This window comes from Trachurus japonicus, chromosome 1 (assembly GCF_045865225.1).
Source record: "Trachurus japonicus isolate A0001 chromosome 1, Traja_1.0".
NCBI classification, from domain to species: Eukaryota; Metazoa; Chordata; class Actinopteri; order Carangiformes; family Carangidae; genus Trachurus; species Trachurus japonicus.
Window position 1 is genome coordinate 25,768,375 of NC_140907.1, and position 19,371 is coordinate 25,787,745.

Genomic DNA, 19,371 nt, shown 5'->3' on the forward strand with positions numbered 1-19,371 from the left:
ACAGATAAGTAAAAACTAAATCATGCCGAATGGTTGAAATGAGCAAACGTCAAAGCAAAACATCTAAATGTGTGTATATGTAGGTGCGTGTGTACCATCAACCCCAGCAGCTCACCAGCTTTCACACAGTGCTTTAGCGTCAGTCCGTGTGCACGTGAAGCAGCTGCAGGTCATTGACTTCGTCTTCTCGTCACCGAGTGGAGCGGCTGACCTTCAGCTCTGACGTTGATCACATACATGGACAAGGCTGGTGAAAGGTTGGGTAAACAAAGAAAGTTCGAGTTTAAAAAAGAAAAAGGGAAAACCCAAAGTTCAGTTAGAGAGAGTAATGTTGTTAGCCTGGTCTGGTTGTGTACGTCTGTGAAAGTCGCTTTGAAGTCGTTGATACTTTGGCCCTCGGCTCCAACCTCTCTCGCCTGCTCACACAGCCCGGTTACAGGTAAATGTGAAATAATATGTCTACACAATCAGGAAAATGCAAGTCATGTATCCAGAGGCAGATCATTTATCAGGATTGGACCCCCCCTCTTTCTCTGTGTGTGTGTGTGTGAATGTCTATGATGACAGACACCCCCCCCTCAAAATGCCCATTCAGGGGGAACAGTGGACGGCAGTGTTTGCCTTGTGCAGAGAGCATGAAGTGACTCCTTTCACTGAAACACTTGCCACTGTTTTCTCTTGCTTTGACACACACACACACACACACACACACACACACACACGGTCAAACAAACACACAAAGTCAAATTCAAATCACAAAGGGTTACAAAACAAAATCTTGTTTTTATTCTCCTTCTACCATGTGAGGAGATGCATTACACAGATGGGTTGTTGTTGTTGTTGTACATGAAAAATAAACACATCAAATATCTGATCCATACAGAAGTAGTGAGAAACATTCATGCACTGCAATTTCTTATCTCTTGCACACACACATACATATCGATACACACACACACTTGATCCTTCATTTGCAAGTTATGTCACCGTAACGACCGTCCTCCCGTCGTGAGGTTTGTGCCTCTCATGTACGACCACCGCCTCAACTTGGCGTCCGTTTGTCCCGACGACAGCAAACACCTGATGACCCATTAACAACTACTTGGTCTGTTCTGACTGAGGGACTCCCACGCTGCATGATGACACGAAATAAAAATAAATAAAATAAAAATAAAAACTGGTATTTTTTATACAAAAGCTTAACACAATATAAAGTAACAGCAATAAAGACAAATAGTGTGGGTCTAATGACAGAGCCTCTACTGTTTGGTTCATGAAGTAAAGCTGTTGCAGAGCTGCTACTTAAAATAGTTTCTATTGGGCGACAAACTTATTAATTCAGCTTGTTTGAAGTCTTTTAGGTTTTTCAATGATCATACTGTATGTTTTTAAAAAACAAAAAAACAAAACAATGAAATGATGATTACATGAGAGGCAAAAATCGGAGCTGGGTTAAATTTAGCTTTTTGTCCGGGTGATGTAAGTCCTGGCACTTGAGCAGACGGAGTTGTTTGATAAGCTTAACTGATTAAAACAGCACCTCGTACTTTTGCAGCATCCAAGACTGTGTAGTTAAGCCTTTGCAAAAACTCCAAACACCAAAACAAAAGCTTCAAACCTGATTTTGTTTTTTCTCTTGCTGTGTTTATACACTACATGATATAACTGTCACCTGTCATTAAGATGTAACCCACATTTACATCTATTGCCTCAGCCTTCAGACACAACCCCCCACACATAATTATCTTAATTATTTTTTTATCAGTGTCAAGATAATGGCAAAGCACTGAAAATTAGTTTAGATGATAAGATGATGCTGGCGTCACACACTCCATGAATTTCAAATGAAATGCGAGCAAGCACACAGTGGTACTTCACCAAGATCACAGTTTCCAATATAAAAAAATTGACGTATGCCTATGCTGTTGAAATGATTATCCGATGCATGCTGTGAGCGATGAGAGTACACATGAACCATAATTAAAAAAAACAAAACCACTTTAAAAAGAAAAACATCTGCCAAACCTGTCTGGCTTGGAGGTCACTTCAAGATAATACTAGAGCTTCCACAAACACGCCGTCCTGCCTCAGTGCTTCAGATAGCAACACAAATGGCGTTGAGACTATAAGCCGTCTAAAATTAAAAGTCCAAACTGTGTAGCCCAAAGACAATGCTCTAATGCCAGACTGCACTGTAGTGTCGCTGCCGCTGCCTCGTCTAATGTGTTGGACTTAAGCTACAAGACATCATGAGCTCGTTACGGTAACTCACTCCTAAAAACGATCTCTTTAAATTCCTGTTGGTGCGTGAGAGTGTAGTCTGCAGAGCGACTTTTGAGATTTCAACAATGTATTCATGTGACAGTGGAGTCTTGATCCTGCAGCTGAACGAACGCGGTGCATTTTTAGAAAAAAACATTTTCCATATTTCTCGTAAAAATTTTCCTCTGAAATATTAGAAGTTTCCAGACATTTGAAATAAAAAAAAACTTTAAAAATTGACAAGTTTTTGTTCTGTCTTAAAAAAACAACTCCTCTCTGTACATATGATTGTGCTTTTGAACACCCACCACTTGCACAGTCCAGCTGTCACGTTCCTACGACCACACACACACAATTTCACATATGTTAAGTTTTCGTTTCTGTCTTTGCACGCGCCACTCCGCGTTTTCCACGTTGCTGCGATCGACGTGCGTTTCTGCAGGCTGCCGTGGCGACAGCAGAGCAGACCATCGTCGGGAGTCTACCTGATTAACGGGAAGTGGACTCGACCAGCTGGAAAACATCTGAAGTGACCTCTGATGTTAGTAGTAACAGCTTTACGCCTTGGCTGGTTTTGTCAGTAATAAATAAATAAATACTCCAGGGGGGTCCGACGCACAAGAATAAGTCCGGTCTGGGTACGCTCCACGACCCGTGTCTGATCCCTGAACCCCGCCGTGTTTCCAGGACAACTGACTGCTTGTTCCTATGGCGTTGGCGTTGGCGGCGGCGGTGACGGTCAGTCTATTCGGTTGCCACAGATGGTGAAGCGGTCTATCTCCAGCAAGTCTTTCTTGGGCGTTCTGGTTTTGAGACCGTCTCCTTCCTGTCCTGTGTCGGCGTTGATGATTTTGTCGTCGTCCTCTTCGTCGGGCGTCGTCAGGAATGTGTCCGAGTCGCTCTTGGGAAGCGTGGGGGCAGAGCTCTCTGCGACGGTGGCGGGCTGAGAAATGTCCGATACCAGTGGTGTTCCTCCTTTCTCTGGTGCAGGTTCTGTGTCCAAGAGAGAGACAGAGTTCAGTTCAAGCTGATGAGGAACTATAAGAGAAACTTGGATGAATTAATGAATGAAATCTTTTCAAAACAAATTATTATTTAAAATGTTAGTTTTGGCACTAATACTCTTCGTAAGTAGTAAACCAAGGGAGACAAAACAAAAACAGTAAACCGACTACATAAATACACAGTAAGTAAATCAATAACTCAAAGATAAAGTGAATCCATGTGAACCATGTCATGTTTAGTGCACAGCTCCAGTGTTGACGAGCCTAGGTATACACTTTTTTTTGTTAAATATATAAATATTTATTTATTTATTTTATTTATCTATTTTTATTTCATTTTTTATTTTATTCAATGATCTATTTCTACTGGCTTGGTGTCCAACATGTTCTGGGGGTGGGGGTTAAAATATAAACATGAGCATTGTAATCCTTCTGTATTTGTATCTTTGTACTGTATCGTTGATGCTCAATAAAAAGAAAGATAAACGAACCAGTAAACAGCAGCCTGTTATGGTTAAATACCTGCTTCCCTGTACCTTGTGAAAATCATATTTTTGTACATCCTCTTAAAGTGCTTCATGTTAAGACTTCACACTGAATCAATAACAAACCTGCATGGCAAACAATGAGGACACTGCCTCTATCAAATGTCGCTCAGCACTATGATCTAGCTTATATAAGTGTTGCACTCTGTGGATTTCTCTTATGTGTAACTGCAACTTAACTAGGATGATGAGCTGATGGAATTTATTTTATTCAATTTTTGAATTTTCTTTTGTTTTGATACCTACATTATTTCATTTGTAAAAGTTTGCTTCTTTCTGCCCCCTTTCATTCAGGAGTTGCATTATTTTTGATATTAAACTGTTTTTATTTTCTTTTTTTCAATGAATGAAACAAATAAACAAACTAAATGAAATAAACTAAATTAACTTAGAGGCATTACTCTAATGTGTTGTTGGCCATCTATAGAAACTGGCACAGTGCACCAGGAGAGATGCTCGCACTCTTATTTTAGAAACTCCTGAAATACGTTGCCTATTAAAAGTGAGCTGAGCCAGTTGAAGGCGCCGTACGTACATAAGTATACAGTACTGTATGTGTGTATGCACGTGGTGAGGACAGCAGCACCTTCACCTCATTTTGTGTCCATCCACTTCATACAGTGAATCAGCTGATCCTGGTCTCAATTACAGTGTTCAATAAAAAACATTAATTCGCTTTTTTTCCAGAAATAAATCAAGAAATCCTTCCCCTGAGGATGGTCTTTGCTTTTATTAAAAAAATATGCTGAGGATTGCACAAGCTGATATTATTGACCAGCATAAATATCATACAACAATAACATGATTTGATAATATGTTATAATGTGTTAATCTGATTTAAAAAGGTAGAAAACGGCTGAAACATATTTCCATAGAAGGTCAACAGGAGAGACGTTGGGAATAACAACAGAGATATGAAGGTGATTTAAGCGTCAGTGAGGGTGGGGACTGGTTTGAATGCATTTACTTAATTTGTGAAGCGCTTCAACGGTGTAAAGTTGCTCTATAATGTGTAATTTAAAGGGATACTCTGAGTGGTTACAGTACCTTGCTGAGGTGAAGTGTGAACGTGTTTGGTCCGGTGAGCTCTGGAGTTCGCGCGGCTGGAGACGACAGACGGCGGCGGGTCGGAGAGCTTCTCCTCCATGTTGGCCTCTTTGACGAACACACAGGACGTCCCGAGCAGCACGATGCTGTTGAGCACCTTCAGCGTGATCATCCTGTTCACAGGGACACACACAGAGGAAAAGAGAGATTTAATAAAAACACAGAGAAAAGCAGAACTAACAAAACCTGACAGGCATGTGAAACTTAGAAACTTTATTTATATTTACCCCAAGTAAAACAGCAACACACACATGAAGGAGAGTGAACCCTGGATTTTCACTGAGCTGGTCACTACTCTGATCAACTGAAACAAACAAAAACATAACGTTAGATTTATACGGTATACACGTCATATTATAGTAACATTAACAAACAGAAGAACGACTCACCAGAAGAGCTAAGGGAAGAGGGATGAAGCCCATTCTCCTGGAAACTGAGTCACTGTAGTCTGTGTAAGCCTGAGGACACATTGACCATTTATTATCTCACTAAAAAGCATAATTATTCTAAAACTTCCAAATTAAATTATAAGAAACTGTATCAGTAAACATTTTCTCAGCTTTGCAAGTTCAGTTTGCTTTGCTGATGAAAATAAAACTCATTAAGATCTTCTCACTCCTTTTCGAATATGTATTTCTATGTCTTATGTTTAAAATGTTTTGTCTTATTTTCTTTTTTATTATGTTGTCTTTCATATTCGAATTAAACACTTCAATCAGTCAATCAATCAAGATATCTTCTGCAAAGAGCCCAACAAACATTTGCCCAACACTGGTTGTACAAAGCTGATGTTTAAGTGCATTTTTCTCACATTTTTCTGTCGACTGCTGACCAGGTCGAAGGCGAGGCTGGCTCTGTATTCTCCATATACCTGGGAAATGACACAGTAACAGAACAACAGTCAGCCCAAACAGAAATATTATTTAGGTGATTAAATGTGAGGGTAAGGGCGGGGGGGGGGGGGTTAAAGGAGAAAAAGGAGTTAAAGACAGTATAAAAAGACAAACAAAAATGTGCACACGTGGATTAAATGAGAACAGACAGGTTCTCAAGATCGGCAACACCAACTTCATCTGATTAGGTTTGACAGTTTGGAGATAAAGGGGTTAATCCCTTCCTGTGGAGTTGGTTTCTGTTACATAACCACGGTTCCAACTCCTTGAAGGAAACAAAAGAGGATGAGAAGGAGAGAAGACGAGGTGAAGTGAACAAGGTCGGCACAAAAGGAGAGAAACACTCAGCAGACTGACGGCTTCCCTCTGATACGACAGAGAAGCTGCTGCGAGTGGGACGGTGTGTGAGACCGTGTGAAGAAAGGTGCTAAAAATAGAAAAGTAAAATAACCATACACTTGTAAGAGGCAAACACACACAAAAAAAAAAAACAGGTGTGGGTCAGTGGAGTAGGACAGGAGAGGAGCAAAGACACAATCAAGTCCTGAGATTTCAATCTTAATATTTGAAACAGGATAAGGACAAGATAATCCTAACTCAAGGTCCATTTACACGCTTTTCCCTGAGCTTTCAACCTCATCTCACAGTCTGCTTGAGTGGATGGAGCTGGCTCAGTCATAGTCAGTGTTGGGAACGTTACTTTTAAAAAGTAATTAGTTATAGTTACTAATTACTTCTCCCAAAAAGTAACTGAGTTAGTAACTCCACTACTTCACTATAATAGTAACTAGTTACCAGGGAAAATAACTATTGCGTTACTTTTTCTTTCCAAGGGCATTTTTAAATTGTATTTTCTTGTTTTCATATATTTCACTGATCGCAATTATGGAATGCGAGTGTGTGTTTTATTGAAAGCGAGGCTGGTGTGCGTATGAAAATAGGTTACAGTGGGTTTTTTAAGTGCTGTGGCTGCCTACAAGCAAATCTCATATTGTCTCTGTACAAAGACAACAAAGACCTTTTTAAATGTGAAAACAGTGGAGACCTGTTCAAGATTTGCGTTTGGGCAACAATAACAGGCGAAACATCAAAATTAATTTATTCATGGCCACATTAAGTGAAATTATTAACTTTACTGATTATCCATCTGATTATCTGTCCTGCTGCGAGCGCACAACTTCTCAGGGTATCTGCGGATCCTTAAAAAGTTTTAAAAAGTCTTAAATTCATCTATCTAAAATTAAGGCCTTAAAAAGTATTACATTTATTAGAAAATTCAAAGATGGTCTTAAATATATAATATATAATACACAGCATCATTAAATATGTATGCACTTAAACTTTTATATGAAATAACAGGGTATCCGCGGGGTCTTAAAAAGTCTAAAATTTGAAAATCTAAATTTTAGGTCTTAAAATGTCTTAAATTTGTTGAATTATTGTGTTCAAGTCTTAAATAATTTTAGTCTCGCATTTGCCTCTAAAAAAAAATACATGTGTGAACCGGGAAAATCACAAAAAGAGCACAACCTGCGATTGGTCAAAAACTACAAATCCCACAATTCTCTGGCCTCAACAATAACAGTAGTTAGTGTAAGTAAGGGAGAGTGGAGCTGTCGGTGAAAAGAGGAAACAACGCCACGTCTGGTCCTGTTCTATGTTGTTCGTTCACACCGTCACCGTTTATTCGTTACGTCCGCGGTGTAAAAGGCCGTAACGCAAAGACGCGATTAGGCGCGAGACGCGTAGACGCAACTTTTTTTTTTTGCGACGCAATACACGGGATTTTTTTTGGGCGACGGGACCATCGCGTCTTCGTCTATTTCATCGTGTTTGGTGGGAACACCCACAAGGGGGTTCCCATACGGGAGGACACCGCGCCCACAAGGGGGTTCCCACCAAACACGAGGAACGCTTTTTTTTCGCTCGAGTTTTGACGCGCGACCAAACGCGAGATACGCGATTTGACGCTCGTTTTGACTCGTGGCCATTTTGTGTACATTTGCGTCTTCACGAGCTCGCCCATTTTCACTACAACAACGACATTTCTGCTCCCATCAACCATGGTTGAGGTCACAACGCTGCACTGTACCTGCTCTGGAAGTCAAAGACTCGTCTGAGGCATGGATTATATTATCGGTCTGAGGCCAAACGCCGCCGGCGAGTTCCGGGCTGATGAGCTGTAGAGTCAAAGAGGAGCAGTGCGTCGCTGTGTCGGACTGTTTGGATTTAATGAAGAAGCTGCACAGAGTCAGGTGAGCAGAAGCTGCCCCCCCCCTCACCGTGGAGCTGCTGCTGACCCACCGACCCCTAGAATAAAACACCACTAAGCCGTGGACGATCGCTGCGTGGCTAAAATGCCGAAAACAGCCGCCACCAGGTCACTGACTGAAGAGTTTTAAAGTAGGCACATGAACGCAGCTCAGACCGGCCCGGTGCCTCAGCGCGGTGTCCTCCCGTATGGTCGCTACCGGAGCTTGATATGGAGAAAAAAAAAACCGCCAGACGAACCGAGAGCAGCTGAGTTTTCCGCTCCTACAGCTGAACAGCTGATCTGTGGTGAAGACGTACAGAGACCTGCCACAGTGTCACGGTGCATTAATATAAACTTCAACCTCAGAGCTGTCTGTCCTCAGACTGTCCCGACCTGTCCCTGAACACCACACAGAGACAACATGGAGCTGTGTGACAGGTTGAGTTTTATTTACATCAGGCTGATTATCATGATAATACAGAACAGGTTGTGGCTCGTGTCTGTTGATTAAAGAAGTTGAAATATTTCCATGTTTGTCTATTCTGGGTCACATTAGAAGGTGAAGTGTTGGTGTTTTTACTGTTCTGTTCTCCAATGTAAAAATGGGTCACGTTTGACCCTTAACATTATTCAAGGCTTAAAGCCATCTGCCTGTTGGTTACCAGAGAATTAAATAAATAATAGAGTATGTTCCATAAACATTTTTAATCTCGCTCCCCAATTTCTTTTTGTGCCCCCAAATAGTTCACTTTAGGCGTGCTCCTTGGGAAAAATGTTATCGTAGAGCCCTTGCTACCGCAAATGCTCAATAAAATGCTCCTGCGACACTTCATTGTGCTTTTTTGAATGTATTTTCAACTACAAACAAGCCTAACACGCAACTTATATTGCAATCAATTTTTAATTTTGTGACTCCGCATTTCTTTTGTATGTTTTTTATTTGTCATGATAGGTCTTAAATTTCATCCATAATGGTCTTAAAAAGGTCTTAAATTTGAGCTGGTGAAACCTGCAGAGACCCTGCTTCTTTCAGCGGTGATAAAAGTGAAATATATCGGCTATAGTCTAATATACCTACAGTATGAGCTCCTGACAGCTGAGCATTTTGAAAACTGGCATAACACAGTGGAATCAATACTATATAACTATCAACACTTTTTGACATTACTGGGTCTCATAATGTTCAAACAGCATGTTTGTTACATGACTGTAACAGTATCAGTATCCAGATATAATACAGGTGCTGAAAACCCACAGGCACCAACAGACTGTATAATAACAATAATAACAATTTGTATAAATCTATTTTGTTGTTCATTTAAACTGATGTCAATTACAACCCCCATATGGACTGATGTCATTTTAAGTATCACAGGTTATTTAAAAAACGATACGTGGCATGGCTGGCCTGATAAATGTACTGACTCTGACTAAAGTTAAAAAAAAAAAAAGAAGAAAGAAAGAAAAAGGCTAGAAAAATGTAAAGAATGAAAATAAATAGAGAGAAATGAAGCCCTAAAACTGAGTAAATTCCTTCTGTGGATGAAAACTTTAAAAATAAATGAAAAGAACAAAAGATTATTTTATCTCCTTTTTGCACTGGCCTGTCTTTAAAGCAGCAAGCAGCCGTTGTACGACTTATTGATAAACTGTGGACTCACATCAGCACTGATGTCGTTGAATTTGGTGATGAAGGCGTGCTTGACGACATCCACAGCGACCTCTGACGCTATCACCATGACTACGTCAGGAAACAGCACCCACAGGTGGTCTAAAAATAAACACACATTAAAAAAAACTGATCAGTAGTGTCCCATGTGTATTTGCGTTATTTATAAAATGGATATGAGGGAATCAGTGACAGTGAAATGCTGAACCACACTGATGATGAGGAGCAGAGTCTCGTTAACGGTTCGTCATAGCGATAAACCAGCTGAGCAGGTTTCGGTATTTGCACGTCGTCGGTGTTGGTTACCTGGGTTCCATGAAAACTGCTCCATGTTTCTCAGACAGACGATGAGCAGGAGGATGTAGTTGGTGAACCTCTCTTTTATGTCTGTGGGAAACAAACAAATCAATCCTGGATTAACCTACTTTATACTCACTGCGGCTGAGTTTGATTCCATAAATTTACCTTGTACTAAATCACCAAATTCAAAGGCTTGGGGGGTACAAAATGTCCCAAAAAAAACCAACAAAACTCTGAGTTAAGTGGCACAATATTTGGCTGTTTAATGAATCATTGAGGACTTACCACTGTTTGACATCTGGAAAAGGTTGTTCTTCTCAAACTTCTTAAAGACGCTTCCTTTGATCTCCACAAACTGCAAGAAAAACAACGTGATTCATCACTGATCTCTGTTGCTGCGTTCACTTTGGTCGTCGTCGACGCTGATATGTTTTTATGTGCATCACACTCACGTTGTTTGACATCATGATGGTGAGCAGAGACTTGTTGTGGGAGTTGAACGCTACGTTGAGAGTTGTGGCCTGAACCATGATGAGGATGGCATGAAGAACTAAACACAAACATGTTAAGGGAAAAGAAAAATCCACCAAGAACCACACAAACTACTGTGTTATGTTTTTTTATATACATCTACTAGTGCAATACTAGTATGAAGTGAAGCTGTGTAGAGTTGCAACTAAGAGTTATTCCATTATTGATTCGTCTGTTGATTATTTTCAGTTAACTCATTAATAGTTTGTATAAAACTACTAAAGAAAATTAAATTCTTCTTCACATAACCTCTTTTTTCCAACCAACAGTCCAAAATCAAAACATGTTTAGGACATCTCTGACATTTTATCATTTTTTCTGTTATTGCCTGTACACTAATATACATGCACATGTAATATCTTAATATTACTTGGTAACTACGAAGCAACAACCTCTTAGGTTGGAAAATAAACTCAACACTTAAGTGCTATAAACCACAGTTCCTCTAATGACCACTAGAGGCTGCTGTAAAAAGTGAGTCAATCCAACTTTAGATCAGAAATAAAAATGTGTACAACCTTGTACAAAATCACTATTGGTCTCTATTGCTGCTTTCTAGCATCATGCACTGCTCTCATTGCTTATCTTAAAATTTTGTGTGTCTTTCATTAATTAATTGTGTCTTACATTAACTTAAATGATTTAACTGGGTATCAAAACTGTTGCAGTTTAATTTCTTCTCCTTTTGTTTGGCTCTAACTGAGTGTTTTTCTTCTATTTCTATTTCTGAGCAATCACAATCACACAAAGTTACACAAACTGGCAACAACAACAGCAACAACAACAACAACACCCACAGCTTCTTCTCAGTTAGGATACAGACATAGAGCACAGCCATGAAGAAGTGAGGAATCACTCCTATATGCGCCCTCTTCTTCTCCTTGGGTTCGGTTGCTGTCCAGTACAGAGCGTCCAGGATGTCCTGACCAAATGATGAGAACAGGCGGTCCGCCACCTGACAGCACAACAAGGACAGTGAATGAGTGAGTGAGTATCTGTCTATACAGAGTTATAAACACTGGGAGGAATTATCCGAGCGCACCTCTAACATGTTGTAGATGATGTAGAGTTTGATGACAGACTGTCCCCGTATGATGTGGTACATCATGGCGTAATCCACGTAGCTCATCATTGAGTAACACAAAACCATAATGAAGCCTTTCAGCACATCACACACCTGGGCTGGCTGGAGCAGGCGGGAGCCACTAAAAAACACAAACACACACACACACACATTTAGAGATGAAATATTCATACAATCTCATACACAACACGACAGGACAGGAGGGCAACGGACTGCAGGTGGATATAATCCACTTAGAGCGGTCAGAAAGAGCTCTGCTGCCCTCTAGAGGTCACAAACAATAACACTTTGTCTATGTCTGGTAGCCTCAGTAAGGCGTCTCTCGGTCTAATAAGAAGATCAGAGTAAAACAAGACTTTACATCTATGGTGACTGTACTAAAGTATTAAGTAGTAAAACGTTGTTGAAAATTATATTTTTTTTCTTATCTTTCTTTCTTTTTTCTCTGTGTCTGTTTTTAAATGCAAACTGAGTGTGAAGTGTGAAAGATTTATAAAGCAGAGCTATGCACATATACAGCTTCATAATTGTGATGAAAAGTACATGTATGTTTGTGACTTTGGTTTTGTGCATACGCACAGTTTTTAAGTCATTAATCTGCGCACTGATTTTTATGCATGTGGCCCCTGGTGTCTTCAAATTGCTTGTTTTGGTCTGTGGCCAAAGATACTCAATAATAAACCAAGAAAATAATAAACCAAGAAAATTTACAAATCCTCTCATGTGAGACAATGAAACAAAAGAATGATTAATGATAAATTGATAAAATTGATAAAATTATCATCCAGAACATAACATCCATAGGAAGGACTCATATAATTCAATCTACACAGGACATATACATCTTAAAGCATGTGTACCACCAAACATGCATATTATTATGCAGATTATCATTCATGTAACTGTGTCATAGAGGTGTGAGTCCAGCTCTGCTGTAATGTTTTTATTCTTGGGGTTTTGACGTGGTTTGCAGTGATAATGTACAAGTTGGAAATATAAGTGTATGAACACAATTTAAATTGACATCAATTGTCCATGTTTTGAATGTAGCTTTTAATGATTAATGTAATACTGAGCATCAGTAGTGTAGTAGTGACCCAATGTTGATAGAGGAAACTGACTGAAACCTGCAGACTTGACACTTCTGTAAGACTTTACCTGAGGCCGCAGCATGGCAATGTGAGGAGTCGTAAAAGAGCCAGAAGGACTCGGAGGGGCAACAACGTGAACACATAGAGAAAGGCATCCAGACACAGGAAGAAGCCGAATGTCATCAACTGCAGAAACAGACAGAGAGGAAAATGAATTTATTCATTTGTGAGAAATTAATAATTTTCCAGAGTGAATGTTTTGAGCGTTTACCTTCTCCAGCTCCTTGGGGATGCGGAGGCAGGTGTAGACCCTCTCTCTGCGCTCTGTGTATTTGGCCTCATTGTGTTCCAGGAAATAGCCTCTGGTGAGCTCAGTTGTTATAAATCTGACCAGAGACAAGTCTAGATACACAAGAAAGGAGGATAAAAAGCATTGAACAGTTACACATACACCAATTAAACCAATCATTCTTTCTCAAGCCTCCATGGTGAAGGTTGTCACCATCACCTGTCTAATGTAAGTAAACCTCCGCCTCTCACACACAGTGACAGAAATAACTACCATCCTAAAAGCTTTGATGACATAATTCAGGGGTTAACAGTGGCTGCCTGCGTCTGCATTCCCACTGCAAACAAAGATAAGTCCTAAGCTAATCATCAACCATGTATTTTCCAATTCATACTCATCAAGACTATCTAGAAATATGAATTAACTCCACTGAAAGTTAGCTATCAGCAGCTATCACAGCCTCCACTCCTTTGAGGAGGTTTACAGTAACATTTTGGGACTTGGCTGCAGGGATTTGCTCTCATTCAGCCACAAGAGCATTAGTGAGGTTGGCCACTGACATCAGGCGATAAAGCCCGGCTCACGGTCGAGGCTCCAAAGTTGGTAGGACGCTGTGCAGGGTCAAACAAGTTCCTCCGCTCCAAATTGGGAACACTGTTTTACTTGGAAGCACAGCATCGACTGAAATGTTTTTATATCCTGCGCAGCATTAATTTTCCTGATAAAACAAAACAATTTAATGTATCAAAGTCACAGGAACTAATTCTCAGCCAGTGAAAATAATGTCTGTTTTTAGAACTCGGGAAGAGCTTTGTTTTCTCCGTGTTAGTAAAAGTATTTGCATTAAAAAGCCTACTCAACTAAGAGCTTTAAATTAGTATCAGAAAAAAGTTTTTTAATTATCAAAGTCAAAGTAAATTGCCTGCTGTGGATGACATATGGATCATAGTAGTAGAATAAATGGCAAATAGTATAGTACACCATCAAAATTACAGTTATTATATCATTTGTTATATTCAACCAGTGCAGTCAGTACAGCCAATATGAACAAGGGAGCATAAGACATAAATCAGACTCCAGACGTGTCTTTAATCCAGCTCAGAGTTTGACACTCATCTGTGACAGAGGCGGTGCAAACTCGGTGAAACCTTACGCCGGTGTTGCCAGACTACGCGGTTTTCCGTGAGACATTACAGTTGCATGCGAGGGTTGACAGGTGCATGCACGACAAGAAGTCCTTTCACTTTTGCACGCTTATCAACACCATCGACATTTGCAAAAACCAGCGGTTGAAGTCGTAAAACAAGCGTAAAACCCGGTTGTCACGAGTTGTGTAACAGAGCTCTGGGTTGCACGAGGATGTCTGAGATCTAAACGAAAAGACGTGATAGAGATACTTTTAGGTGCAACGCGACGAAAGGATGTATAGTTATTATTATCTCTAATGTATACTGCAAATAAATGCCCATAAACCTACAAAGACTCCTTTTCTAACCATGGGATCAGTGCTTTAGCATTTTTTTTCTTCAGTCTTTTACGTTATTAATGGGGCCAGTGTCGGTGCATCCACTAGTAAACACCGATCAATAACCAATAGTTGCAAATTCGGCATGCTTCATTTCACAAAATGTAAACAAGAGGGCTAATACATGGGGCTCAAGTTGTGTCCCACCCCTCACCGCTGAACTCAGTGGATCCACTAACGTTATACTCTCTGTATCTTTAGCTACAAGCTGTTACCGGATAAAAGCTAAACCATATGTACATGCATGCATCTCTAGTGCACATAAAACGTAGACCAGATTGGGCTAATTTTGTGACGACTACGTGGATTTTTAGGTTTAGACTGAGCTACTTTTTTCCAAGCAAACCTGGCAACACCGAGCAGCGCCCAAAGCGGCTGCTGCTGCAGAGTAGACTCCACTGACTGAAATTGCAACTGCGTGCTGTGGACACCTGATTATCACAGATAAACACGCTTATCGTGCAGTGGTGTTGTCTAACCCCTGCCTGCCTGTCTGCTAGCGAATAAACGATAAACAATAATAATAAACAATGATTTCAGCAGCTAGCTTAGCGCTGTCAAACTGAGAGGGTCCGTGGCTACTAGCTCTCACCTGACAGGTTACGTTTCTTGCTCTTGCTGCCTCCGTTTTTGTCGCTGAACCCCAGTGTTTCCGTGACTCCGTCCTTCTTCTTGTCGCTTTTCGCAGCCTTTCCGTCCCTCTCCCTGTCCTCCTTCTCCTTCTCTTTCTCCTCTCCCAGACCTGTCGACAGCGAGTCCGCCATCTTCGCCAAACGGTCTCAGCTGCTGCTGCCTGGGAGACTGACATCTGCGTCACACGCCGTGACGTCATCACGCCCCGCAGTGCCGGAAACTCGCCAGCAGGTGTCGCCAAAGGCCAAGTAAGTTAATTTACTCCAAGTCCAAAATTAACTTACATTTAAAAACATTTACAATAATAATGTGGAAAAACAACTATTGCACTATGGAATAATTTGACCCACCAAATCATTTAATACATTTAAAAATCATAAAAAACTGATCCTGCTTATATCTTCCAATCTTGAGAGCCTGTCTTGTGCATGGGCCCTGTGTCAAAAATTTCTATTAATGTCTTAGCTCTAGGCAAAATACAAAAAGGTGGAGTAGTTATGTGCACTGAACCTGATGAAGATCTGGCTGTACCAGGATACACTCCGAACTGTAAGCACAGAGTGTACATTGTACAGAGTGTACCTGTACCCATAGGCCTATATGCTTCTGTTGCACACCCAAAGGATATACAGAACACATATAAGCATTACAACCAGCTATAGGTTATTATTGTTTAGTTTAGTTTATTATGGATCCCCATTAGTCCTCACCTTGGTAAGGACTATTCTTCCTGGGGTCCAGTTGTTATGGATTAATAATAATAATAATAATACATTTTATTTGTAATAAAAGCTATGGTTGAAATAGGAGTGTGATCTTATAGCCTTTATGTGGCCTATATATTTGTTTGTACATTCTCACTTTCTGAGCATTTTTGTATTGCTTGTATATTACACAGAACATTATTATTATGCAATTTGCTACCACATGATTGTGTTCTCGGTGTGGTATAATGTGGAGGAGAACAAGTGCTAGGCCTATGTCAGTACAGTGATACAGACTTTGGTGTACAGATAGACTTAAATTATCAAGTGGAGCGTGACAATAACATGTGAAGTTTAGGATTTTAAAGCCTAAACTCATTGGTACTAGCACCTGACCTTTGGTGTGTAGCTATATTTTAATTAACCACATCTGTCTTTCTGACACAATTAACTCTGCATATGGTTTTATAGTCTCAACCACTAAGGTCACCAATTACATCCCCTGCTCCAAATACCAAGTCCCAAAGGTTAATTCATCCCCTGAATAAAGAGGAGTGTGTGTGGGAGAGAGGGAGCAGAAACCAGGCGCCCAGCTGAGGGCAGGGATAGAGTTTCTCCCCGTAAGAGATCTCTTTGACCGTCATAGATTCGGTTTCTTCTCCACCACTGTGACTCATGCAGCATCGATATAGGAAACATTGCATCTAGAGAAACGACTCCTATTGTCGTATTATGATTTATTTCGACTCTTCAAACTCTAGAATAAACTCATGGTGATCGCCGAGTGGGCTCCGCGGTCGCTGCCGGAGGTCGTGTTACCACCGTCGAGGCACCATGGGCTCGTAAGATGCCTTCTCTGTGGAAACGGATAACGTTCACGGTGGCCTCGGTGCTCTGCGTCTTTTCAGTCGTCCTGTTGGTCGTGGCCTTGTCCACGGAGCGGTGGGTCACCGGGCGGATCCTGTGCAAAACCGGAGTGGAAATAGTGAACGCTTCACACCCGGAGCTGGACCAGTTCATCGGGGATATTTATTATGGTTTGTTCCAGGGAGGAAAGAGCAAGAAGTGCGGGCTCGGGAAGAGGCGCTCCAAAATATATAGTAAGATCAAATAGCTACAACATCAAAGTCTCTGTTGGGGTCCTGACGTGTTTTTATGAAGTCACTAAGAACAAATTAATCCAGATAACTACAATATAACATGTTTGATATTCAATTACTGCATCAACAGCATTAGATATTCAGCCAAACAAGTCCAATAGAGTTCCCTAACTACCAAATAGGCCTTTATCAGGCCGAATTTGGGGAATTTTGTTTTACAACATGATGCACAAGACAACAAGCAACATGCATTTTCAGTTAATGAAATAGTGCAGCATGAAAAGCATTGATTTGAGTATTAAATTGGATGTAAATACTTGCACTGAAGAGTTGTAGATAGGCCTAGTGGAATCAGACAGTGGAATAAAATGATTTCTCAGTTTTCTTATTATCATACACAAGCTTATGTTTAATTAAGATATGCAAATGTAATCTTTTCTGTTAGTTAATATTTACTCCTACTGTAGACTAATTGACATACTCCATTACTGGAAACTGCCAGAATTAGTACATTTATTTGGTAGGACTATGACTTTTAGTGTCTTTCTGGACTTGTAGGCTACAAACCATAATGCAGGGCTGATACTGTGTGTTTCTCTCTCTTTCTGTCTGACTGTCCAGTTTTCCCAAAGCTCATACGAACATTGAACAGTGGCCTTCACGTGATGGTGATCCTCTTCTTGCTGGTGGCCATCGGCTTCGCTCTGGTCAGTCTCTCTTTCTGTATTTACAACGCACGCAAGGTGCCCTACCAGAGCATCAAGGGGCACAAAGGACTCTACCTGTGGAACTTCATTGCTGGTATACAACTCAATTTACTCGCTTGTTGTGGCCCAGTTCTTGGCTGTTGAGCAATAATACATTTATCTATCTATTTCTTTTCAGCTTTTTTCGGTGCCCTGGGTGTTTTATGCTTCCTGGCAGCGATGAGGCACCACAGTCTGACCGACCGGGTGGCAAACTATCAGGAAAACCTCTTTGTCCTTGTGGTCCTGGATGACAGCCTGGACTGGTCCTTCTGGCTGGGCGTAGGCAGCATCGCCACTCACTTTGCCATCTGCGGAGTGGTCGCAATGAGCCGGATCAAGCTGCCCAAACCAGAGATCAAGAAGCCTGAAGAGCCCACAATCTCTTCTCTGGACCTGCTCTACTGAAAGACCACGCAAGGAGCATCATGTTAGCACTTACATTACTAATGGTTGGACCCTTAGGCTCGTTATATAATCACAGTTTCACTCCTTGACGTCCTATAATCAGTCACAGTTATCTGGACAAGTGTTGACATGTTCCATAAAAAAAGCTGCCTGGACTGTGAGGGAATGAAAAAATGAAGGAATGAATGAAATGAACATTCAAGTCAAGTTTTAAATCTCAAATTCGCCTCAGGGGATTTTTCTCTGAAGAAAAAAAAAAGATCCAGATCAAAGGAGAGGACATAAATCCCACAAAGAGCAACATACAACACATTGTTCTTTCATGGGAAACAAACTACGAATATTATGTAAATAATGTGAATATGAATCGAAGGCTATAGGACGATTATGTCACTAAGCCTTTGTACAGTAGCATGTGACAAGCAAATGATGGTATTATTGTTTCAACAACAGATAGTCAATGGACACATGTATCTGTTTGGAAAAATAGTAGATTAGTCTATAATCAGCTGCTTTCCCTAACATAGCCTGTTTTCCTCTGAAATTATGCCAATGTAGCTACGCCACCAGAGGGGTCACAGGAGACACGGATCATCCAGACAGAGACTGTGGACAAGTCAGGGTGGAGACCTGCTGTGAAGCCTATCGCAGCTTAACTCTTTTTAGATTTTACAATATTATTAACAATTGACTCCAAATGTCACATCACTGGTTGGTTGGTTGGTTGGTTGGTTGGTTGGTTGGTGCTGAGACTGGACTGACTGACCCTCGCCCACATTGATGGACAAACTAATGTCCCATATCCTGAACTCAGCCTCTGACCTCTGGACCTCCTGCTGTATATTCTGTCTATAGCTGCATGTGTACTACATGGATGATGATTTTTTCTCCATATATGTCCAGTAGTAACAGAACTGAATAAAGTCCCAAGTCTAGTGAAGGGATTCTCAATCTGTGGTGCGCAAACTGCAACTAGGGGGGTGCATGACATGAATGGGTAATGGTGGTGTTGTATTTTTTTTTTACCAATAAATAAATACATGACTCATAGGCTACTGTTTATTTTAATATTAGCCTACTATGCTCCCCACTTTTTTTTTTTTAAAGCAGTACTAAAGAACTTTCAGTTTTGGTTGAGTTTGGCGGCGCCTGTGGACCAAAGCGGTAGTGTTTTGCCTGAAGGAAGACTCCATTTCCCATGAACACTAGTGTGAAGCCCTGTAAAT

At 40.7% G+C, this 19,371-nt stretch overlaps 2 protein-coding genes across 2 annotated transcripts; one reads left to right on the forward strand and one right to left on the reverse strand.

The window, feature by feature from the left end:
* Positions 1-747: 747 nt before the first annotated feature.
* tapt1b (transmembrane anterior posterior transformation 1b) lies at positions 748-15,335 on the reverse strand. Its single transcript, XM_085782489.1, has 14 exons — positions 15,147-15,335; positions 13,012-13,142; positions 12,808-12,926; positions 11,608-11,770; positions 11,385-11,520; positions 10,487-10,584; positions 10,320-10,389; positions 10,041-10,121; positions 9,727-9,836; positions 5,730-5,789; positions 5,308-5,376; positions 5,146-5,222; positions 4,859-5,031; positions 748-3,255 (listed from the first exon to the last, which is right to left on the reverse strand). The coding sequence occupies exons 1-14, from the start codon at positions 15,316-15,318 to the stop codon at positions 3,002-3,004; spliced, it is 1,713 nt and encodes a 570-aa protein (XP_085638615.1). The 5' UTR covers positions 15,319-15,335; the 3' UTR covers positions 748-3,001.
* Positions 15,336-16,455: 1,120 nt separating this feature from the next.
* Positions 16,456-18,720, forward strand: clrn2 (clarin 2). Its single transcript, XM_085792220.1, has 3 exons — positions 16,456-16,991; positions 17,613-17,792; positions 17,877-18,720. Exons 1-3 carry the CDS (start codon positions 16,739-16,741, stop codon positions 18,143-18,145), a joined length of 702 nt encoding a protein of 233 aa, XP_085648346.1. The 5' UTR covers positions 16,456-16,738; the 3' UTR covers positions 18,146-18,720.
* The last annotated feature ends 651 nt before the right edge of the window (positions 18,721-19,371 follow it).

What these genes read in the sequence shown, in the direction of transcription:
- tapt1b (XM_085782489.1), bottom strand. Translation starts at nt 15,318, where the DNA reads ATGGCGGACTCGCTGTCGACAGGTCTGGGAGAGGAGAAAGAGAAGGAG. An exon ending in TCCCCAAGGAGCTGGAGAAG is followed by an intron (nt 12,927 to 13,011) that starts GTAAACGCTCAA and finishes CTGTTTCTGCAG; the next exon opens with TTGATGACATTCGGCTTCTT. An exon ending in CCATCATGATGTCAAACAAC is followed by an intron (nt 10,390 to 10,486) that starts GTGAGTGTGATG and finishes TTTTTCTTGCAG; the next exon opens with TTTGTGGAGATCAAAGGAAG.
- clrn2 (XM_085792220.1), top strand. Translation starts at nt 16,739, where the DNA reads ATGCCTTCTCTGTGGAAACGGATAACGTTCACGGTGGCCTCGGTGCTC. An exon ending in GAGGCGCTCCAAAATATATA is followed by an intron (nt 16,992 to 17,612) that starts GTAAGATCAAAT and finishes CTGACTGTCCAG; the next exon opens with TTTTCCCAAAGCTCATACGA. An exon ending in CCTGTGGAACTTCATTGCTG is followed by an intron (nt 17,793 to 17,876) that starts GTATACAACTCA and finishes ATTTCTTTTCAG; the next exon opens with CTTTTTTCGGTGCCCTGGGT.